This window comes from Arachis ipaensis, chromosome B2 (genome assembly GCF_059453495.1).
Source record: "Arachis ipaensis isolate K30076 ecotype BB chromosome B2, ASM5945349v1, whole genome shotgun sequence".
Classification (NCBI taxonomy): domain Eukaryota; kingdom Viridiplantae; phylum Streptophyta; class Magnoliopsida; order Fabales; family Fabaceae; genus Arachis; species Arachis ipaensis.
The window spans coordinates 113730974-113739466 of NC_142437.1; the positions used below are offsets into that span (position 1 = coordinate 113730974).

Consider the following 8493-nt stretch of genomic DNA (forward strand, 5'->3'; position numbering starts at 1 on the left):
TTAGTACCAACTCATAAGAATAGTAAAATTGGCCTTTTAATTACTCATCCGTTATGTAATAAGAGGGTACCGGTGCCAAGTTGGAGCATAGGCTCTCAGTTTGAGATTTTCTTCTTATTGTTGGACACTTCTTGTGGGTTTTTTGCCCTTAAAAATAAACAACTTAACTATCCCTCGTGTATGTACGTTTTGGACCAAGCAATTAACACAACAAAATAAGTTTATGTGATATTGATTGACATATAAAACATTATATAACAGATATATTGCAATTAGAGATTGTCAGAAGACTCTAATTGCATGAACCGAAACATGACTATTCCAAAGATTATTGTGCCAAACAACTTACCTTTATTGGATTTAATAAAGTGCTCTTATTTCTTCCATTTCCCTAACAACACTAGCCATGGATGGTATTTCTTTCCGTTGAAACGTACATTTCTCTGCCAGTTCCCTCATCTTCCTGGCATACTTTTTATAAATTTGACTAATTGCACTATCATACACAGGAAAGCCGTCAATAGCAAGATCCTTAACATGTGTTGGTAGATCATTATACTCTGATGGCACTCTTCCTGTTAGCATCTCAAAAAGAAGTACACCAAAGCTATACACATCACATTTTTGGGGGGTCAGTTCTTCCTTCATTGCTTCCAACCACCAGCCTTCGTTTTGTTGGTAACCTGTTTTTCTAAATTGGTCGAAGGAGTTACTTAGTGAATACGCCATTGAGAGATCTGATATGCAACCTTGATGATCATTTGTGACAAGCACATTTGATGATCTTACATTGCCATGGACATAAGTTCCTCCTTCGAGAGAGTGGATGTGAGCAAGACCCTTGGCAACTCCAAGTGAAATCTTCATTCTTGAATTCCAATCTAATGGGACATCTCTATCTTCGGATGTTTCTGTCATCAAGTTTCATAGTAGGTCCAATAAGAAAAATAACCAAAAAGTTCAAGTCGATTTATATAGGTCGGTTCACTTTATTATTTCAGAAATTCTCAATATTTTCCTTCAAACGAATATTCAAAATGATAATAACAAGTATCAGATTTACCATGCAATAGCTTCGAAAAGCTGCCTGTTGGCATGTACTCATAAATCAGTAGATTTTCATCATTGGAACAATAGCAGGCAAGAGGAGACAGAACATTTGGGTGCTGAGAAATTCTTTGCACAATCTTTATCTTCTGTTCAAATTCTTGCTTGTCTACCACCACATCTTTTAATCTCTTTATAACTAGTGTTACGCCATTCTTCATCTCTGTGGTGTAGGTAGTTGCATAACTTGTATGTCCAAGAACTTCAGCAGAACCTCTCAACAAATCCTCAATATCAAATTTGTAAGGACACCCTTCAACAAAAGTGAATTTTCCACCACTTTTCTTACGTCGAATTGGTGTTGTAGGCAGACATATACCCATGAATCTCTTCTGATCTGTATATGATTGATCATAGGATTTGACAACCGTCAACTGCTTTTCTTCTTGACTATTATTTGCCTCTTCTTTAGTCTATATACATAAGGAAACAAAACATGAATGATGAAGAAAGTTAAGTAATGTTCTGAAAAAAGTATTCATAATGAAATAGAAAACCAACATTGTTTAGTCAAAACTTAGTGGAACTATTTCAAATTAATAAAATATTTCTATGTCTAGAGAGGCGTACAACTTTTTTACAGCAATGGTAAAGGGTGAAATTGTGGTGTTGGAAGGAGGAAGAAGAAATGTGAGAAGAGGTAAAAGAATAATTTAAAAAAGATTTAGTGATGTTGGTCGAAAAATAAGTTACTAGTTGGATTGTTGGTATAAATTTATTTAAAATTACATGATGTTCAATGATTTTTCACACCTAATTCTTTATACATAGTGTTGCACTCTACTGTCTTTAAGAGTTTTAGTGTAGTTTTCATCACTCACACCCAATCCTTCTTTCCACTTTTTGATAGAGTTTGAGACAGTGCCTACTATCAAGTGCATAAATATACACTTCATAATAAATAAGTAATTTATATCTTTTGGACTAAATCTCAAAATGATCTTCCATATTTGCAGTTTTTACTATTTTAATTTTTCAAATTCAAAATTCATTATATTGATCTCCGAGATTCAGATTTGAATATTATATTGGCTCCTAAATTCTTTCTAGCAACAAATGAAGTGCTAATCTGTCTTTGACTTCTCACGCTACATATAGGACTAAACAGTATTATTTTGTTTGTGTTTAAACAAGACAACAAACAAGAAGATGAAGAAGACTTTATATAATGTACAAATCATTTTATCTTTCTTCATTTTCCAAAACAAAACAACATCATTTAGTCGTGTGTCTAGCGTAACAAGTCAGAGCTAACTCAGCATTCCATTCATTCATTCAATATCAGAAAGAGTCCAAAGATCAATATAGTGCCGAAAGCTAGATCTCGGAGATTCGTACAGTGAATTTTAAATTTGAGAGACTAAAATAATAAAAGACATAAATTTTAGAAGCCACTATAGAGATTTAATCATTTGTTTTTGTCCTATATTAAATCGAAAAAGTATAGGTAGACAATGAAAATATTAAACAATGAATATATCGGATGTTCATTTTACTAGGTATGTGGATGGTTATTCTAATATTAAGATTTAGGTGAGTAATTTGGAGATGTAGTGTATTTTTATTTTATTAGTGGATGTTCATGTTGTTCAAAAAAGTCATTGATTACCTAGGATAACCCAATTAAATCTAAAATCATCAATCTCACCTTGTGATATACAAATAATACTTTGTTTCATCCAACAATGTCCTCTAATAATTAAAAGAAAATGGCATGGTTACAAGAATTATAGTAGTTAGCTTTGGCATACACAATTATTTTCAAATTTAACTTTGGCATCCAAGTAAATAATAAACAGTAAACACACTTACTTGGCTAGCAATGTGTAAGAGTCTAGTGCCATCTTCCATGACTTGCTCAACAGAATCATTCCGAAGGGTCTCCAACTGGACTGTGATTTCCGAAACAGAGTTAGTTATTTCCGTTACATTCTCATCATTTTGCTGCTGAATTGTGACAGTAGTCTCATCATTTACATCTATCTGATTCAACTCCACAGGTACGTTAGCAGAATCAGATTCAGAAACTGAACCACCACCAGCAGTAGTTTCTTCATTGCTATTCGATTGCATCTTATTAACCGCACTATGTATTCTTCTAACCTTCATCAACGTCTCTTTCAAATCTCTTGCGTTCTGAGCCTGCATATCAATGATAAAGAACCTCACCAGAGACTCCACCAGTGCTACCAATTGTTCTTGGTACCGAATCCTAGCTGGAAAATTCAGCTTGTGGATTTTGGAACACTTGTAAACAAGCTTTGTGCCTTCTTCCATTTCCTTGATCAACAACTCTAGCTCGGCGTTCGCGCGACCCAGTTCGTTGTTTTGTTGTTCTATCTCCTTGATCACCGGATCAATCGCCGTTAACGTTGTTCTGAGGTATGCTAAGGTTGGTTTGAACATAACAGCTCTGTCTTTCATATCTATAACTGCTTTCAGGAGTTCTCCAAACACAGCTCCTATGGCAGCTCCTCCTACCAATGATGCCGCCATAACTCGCTCTACCTCTCGGTATCAACGAAGTGCAGAAGTTATGCTAAGTCGCTTTACTCGGTCAACGCGTCTGAGACATGACTACTCGGTTTACTCATTTATTGTCTTCGTTCTTCCATGCCTAGTTGTGATGTGTGATACGATGGTAACTAAACTATTTCTAAAAAAATTGAATTAATGATTAGAAGAAAGTTAGAAAAAATAAATTTTGTAATTTGTAATCATTAATTAATTATTATTAATATTTTTAATGATATAAAATAATATGATATTATTCATTTTTTTTTATTAGTTAAGTACTAATTAAATTTTAATAAAAATATTAACATCTAAACTTCATCTAATGATTAAATAATAACAAAAACAATAAATAAATTCTGATACAGACAACATTTCTCTTTTCTTATAGGCTATAGCTACTACCTTTGACATTTCAATATCATGGTTGGAGATGGATCTCTACTAGACAGCTTTAATGAGCATTTGCTTTAAATTAAAAAGTATATCAGTAATCTTAGGAAGAGAGTGTGATATAAAGTTATTTTATTTTATTTAATATTTATAATTACATATAATATTAAAAATTATATATTTTTATATCTATTATTATGTATTTATTTTAAAAATAATTAATATATATATATAATAAAATAATTTTGAGCTAATTTAGATTTATTTTTATTGTCTTCTAAATATTTTTAAAATACATTCTAAACAACTATATTTTTAGAACTATTATATATTTAACGCTATAATTTTTTTTTCTTAAAAACCAAATTTTAAAATTTCAGACAAATATTGAAACAATATATTTTCATAAACAATTCTCATAAATAAATTAAAAATGTTCAAAATAAACTCTCACTGACTAACTTTGACCATTATAATAAATTAACTCTCTTTTAGCATAATTTTATAATCACATAGAAAAATGTGCAATTACTTGAGAAATAAAAAAAAAAAAAACAAGTTCAGCGCAAGTCAGAAATTAATTTTTATATGGAGCAAATTGATTATTAGAATTTATTATATTAAAATTGAGTTGATAGTTTATTAATGATTAAAAATAATAAATTTTAATGATTTTCTCACATTTACATGAATGTATTTTGTATATCAAAAATATTATTAATATATTAAAATTAATTATTAAATAATATATTATTAAATAATTATTAAAATTAATATATTAAAATATATTAATTAACATAATATATTTATATATAAATATATTTATAATTTAATTTATTTTTAATATATAATATATATTTTATATTAATTACTTACTTCAGTAACAAATTTAGTATATAAGTAACATAGTTGTTTATGTATAATGTTAGAAATAAGAGACTCAGAGTAATTTGAAGAGTGTATTATTCAGTGTGTCGAAAAGTACAATATACACGGGGTATTTATAGGTGCTAAATGAATCAAAGTAATAAAGATATAGAATTCTACAATTAATGTATAGATATGCTATATAAATATAGACGATACTAATTGACTTGAATTGATTCTAATTAATAATTCTCTAACATCCCCCCTCAAACTCAAGTGGGAGCTAAGGATACCAACTTGAGTTTAGATAACAAAATCCGAAAACGAGTCGGGTGATGAGCTTTCGTGAAGATATCAGCAGTCTGATCCAGTGTTCCAACAGTAATGAGACAAACAACATCAATAAGGATACGTTGCCGAACAAAGTGACAATCAATCTCAATGTGTTTGGTGCGTTCATGAAACACATCATTATGGGCAATCTGAATAGCACTGCAGTTATCACAAAAAACATCAGTAGGGGACGACTGAGGAGCACCCAGATCTTCGAGAAGCCAACGAACCGAGATAACCTCAGCGGTGGTGTCAGCGAGGGCACGGTACTCAGCTTCTGTGCTTGAGCGAGCAGTGAACGTTTGCTTCTTAGCACGCCAAGAAATAAGAGCGTCGCCAAGGAACAAACAGTAACCAGTAGTAGAACGACAATCAGTGGGATCACCAGCCCAATCAGCATCGGAGTATGCCTGAAGGGTCAAAGAGGAATGGGCAGAAAAATAAAAGCCATAAAATAGAGTGCCTTTGACGTACCGAAGAATGCGAAGAACTGCCGCATAGTGAGTAGTACGAGGAGCTGACAAGAACTGGCTGAGGACAAGAACTGGATAGGCAATGTCTGGTTGGGTGACAGTCAAGTAGACGAGACCTCCAATTAACTGTCGATAGAGAGTCGGATTATCCAAAACAGTACCATCCATAGGGGTAAATCGAACATTAGGCTCAAGAGGATTAGACTCAGTGCGACTATCTGTAATCCCAGCACGAGCAAGAAGATCTGAAGCATACTTAGCCTGAGAGAGATAGATGCCATCATCTGTGGAGATGACCTCGAGGCCAAGAAAATAGCTGAGAGAACCAAGATCTTTCATCTCAAAGGTACGGTGAAGTGAGGCCTTGAGATCAGAGATACCATCAACATCATCTCCAGTAATGATCATGTCATCAACATACAAAAGTAGGAGAACAACTCCATGTTCGCTTTTACGAATGAAAATGGCATTCTCATGAGGACTAGAAATAAAACCAAGACTGCATATGGTAGTGCTGAACTTGTCAAACCATTCAAGAGGAGCTTGCTTAAGTCCATAAAGTGCCTTGCGAAGGAGACAAACCTTACTGGAAGGACAAGGATATCCCGGAGGTGGTTTCATATAGACTTTCTTTTTCAAATCCCCATTAAGAAATGCATTCTTCACATCCATCTGACTGAGAGACCATCTTTTAACCACAGCAATGGCAAGAAGAGCTCTAACAGATGTAAGGCGAGCGACAGGAGCAAAAGTCTCTTCATAATCAATACCATACTCTTGCGTACAGTCTTGAGCAACCAAGCGTGCCTTGTAATGGTCAATAGAGTCATCAGAGCGAGTCTTAATCTTGTATACTCATCTACTGCCCACAACTTCCTGATCAGAAGGAGGATCAACCAAATCCCAAGTGTGTACTTTTTCAAGTGCCTGTATTTCTTCCTGCATTGCTTGTTGCCAATTTGAATTTGTGGAGGCCTCTCTGAATGACTTAGGTTCATGTTGATGAAGAATAGTAGAAAAGCAATGATAATAAAGGAGATGAGGAGGTAGATTCCTTACCCTAGAAGAACGAGTGGGAGGAGGAGGCATGACGGTAGGAGCGGGATCGCCGTCCGGACTGGAATCATCGGGAGATGAAGAAGGAGAAGGCGGAGGAGTAGGGGCCTCGAGGAATGGACTTGGGGTAGACCCTGTAGTATCATCACTAGGAAAGAGATCAACATTTGGGTTAGTAAAAAATGGTGACGGAGTAGAAGGAATGGACTCAAAAGAGGAAAAACTAGAGAACATGTGATGCTCCCAGAAGACAACATGACGAGATATACGAACACGGCGAGAGATAGGATCCCAACAACGATAACCCTTATGTTCAGAAGCATATCCAAGAAAACAGCACATGCGAGCCCGAGGTTCAAGCTTATTGTGTTCATGAGGCTGAAGAAGGACAAAACAGACACAACCAAAAATACGGAGAGAACTATAATCGGGAGAAGTACGATAAAGACGCTCAAAGGGAGTAGTGTTACCAAGAACAGAAGAAGGGAGTTTATTGATTGTATGAACAGCAGTGAGAACAGCTTCACCCCAAGCACGCTCAGGACAGGAAGAGGAAATAAGCATCGCACGGACAGAGTCAAGAATATGACGGTGTTTACGCTCAACTCTACCATTTTGTTGAGAGGTACCAGGATAAGAAAACTCAGACAAAGTACCCTGTTCAGCGAGAAAATTTAGAATTTTGGAGTCATGATATTCCATAGCATTATCACGTCTGAAAATTTTAATGACTTTTGAAAACTGAGTTCGAACCATAGTGGCAAAGTTAATATAAATCTGAGGCAACTCATAACGATTAGTCATCAAATAAACCCAAGTAAAACATGAATAATCATCAATAAAGACGACAAAATATCGAGCCCCTCCCATATAAGCGGTGGAAGCGGTGGGAGCGGGGCCCCAAACATCAGAATGAATAAGATCAAAAGGAGAGCATGAAATAGAGGAATTATTATTAAAGGGTAAGGCAGGTTGTTTTGCAGTGCGATAAGAAATGCAATCTAAAGACTCATTTTGAACTTGAGCTAAAACACCCGTAGATATAAGAGGACGCAATTTTCCTAAGGAGATATGGGCAAGACGACGGTGCCACAAGTGAAGAGTAGATGGAGAGAAAGCAGCACAGAGATTTGTAGAGGGAACATAAAGGTTCTCGAGCTCAAATAAGCGTCCGACCTTACAACCAGTCCCGATGATCTTTCCCGTCCGACGATCCTGCACACGGCAACCAGAAATAGAAAAAATGACATCAAAACCGAGTTCAACAAGCTGACCGACAGAGATAAGATTAAAATTCAATTTTGGAATAAAATAAGCATCAGAAAGATATGAATATTGGACTGTGAAATAATCCCGTGATGTGTTGCATGCAAAAGGGAACCATTAGCAGTGTTGACAGAAGGTGCATTTGTAGTGGGAGACAACGACGAGAAAAGATGACGCAAAGGAGACATATGATTAAAACAACAAGAATCAAAATACCATTTCGAATTACATGGATGGGTGGAAAGGGTAGCAGAGGTATTACTAGAAAAAGAGAGAAGTTGCTTAAGAAGGGATTCAATATCTGATGGAGAGACAGAAGGTGTGTTGAGAGATGTGGAAGGGGTGGACTCAGTAGCAGCAGCAGCAGTAGAGGCAGGCACGTGCGGAGAGTTGTTGGGATAAGGTTGATACTTGTTCTGATCTGAACGTGGTGGTCGAGTAGGACAGATAGCAATCAAGTGACCTGAGAGCTTACAATAATGGC

General features: G+C 35.3%; 1 protein-coding gene across 1 annotated transcript; it reads right to left on the reverse strand.

The window, feature by feature from the left end:
- Nucleotides 1–186: 186 nt before the first annotated feature.
- Nucleotides 187–3732, reverse strand: LOC107625870 (putative inactive receptor kinase At5g53320). The gene is made up of 3 exons (XM_016328604.3): nucleotides 2920–3732; nucleotides 1064–1520; nucleotides 187–911 (listed from the first exon to the last, which is right to left on the reverse strand). The coding sequence occupies exons 1-3, from the start codon at nucleotides 3601–3603 to the stop codon at nucleotides 361–363; spliced, it is 1692 nt and encodes a 563-aa protein (XP_016184090.1). The 5' UTR covers nucleotides 3604–3732; the 3' UTR covers nucleotides 187–360.
- Between the last annotated feature and the right edge of the window lie 4761 nt (nucleotides 3733–8493).

Coding starts and splice junctions, on each gene's coding strand:
- LOC107625870 (XM_016328604.3), bottom strand. CDS start 3,603: ATGGCGGCATCATTGGTAGGAGGAGCTGCCATAGGAGCTGTGTTTGGA. Junction 1,521..2,919: donor TCTTACACATTGCTAGCCAA/GTAAGTGTGTTT, acceptor TTATGTATATAG/ACTAAAGAAGAGGCAAATAA. Junction 912..1,063: donor CTTTTCGAAGCTATTGCATG/GTAAATCTGATA, acceptor ACTTGATGACAG/AAACATCCGAAGATAGAGAT.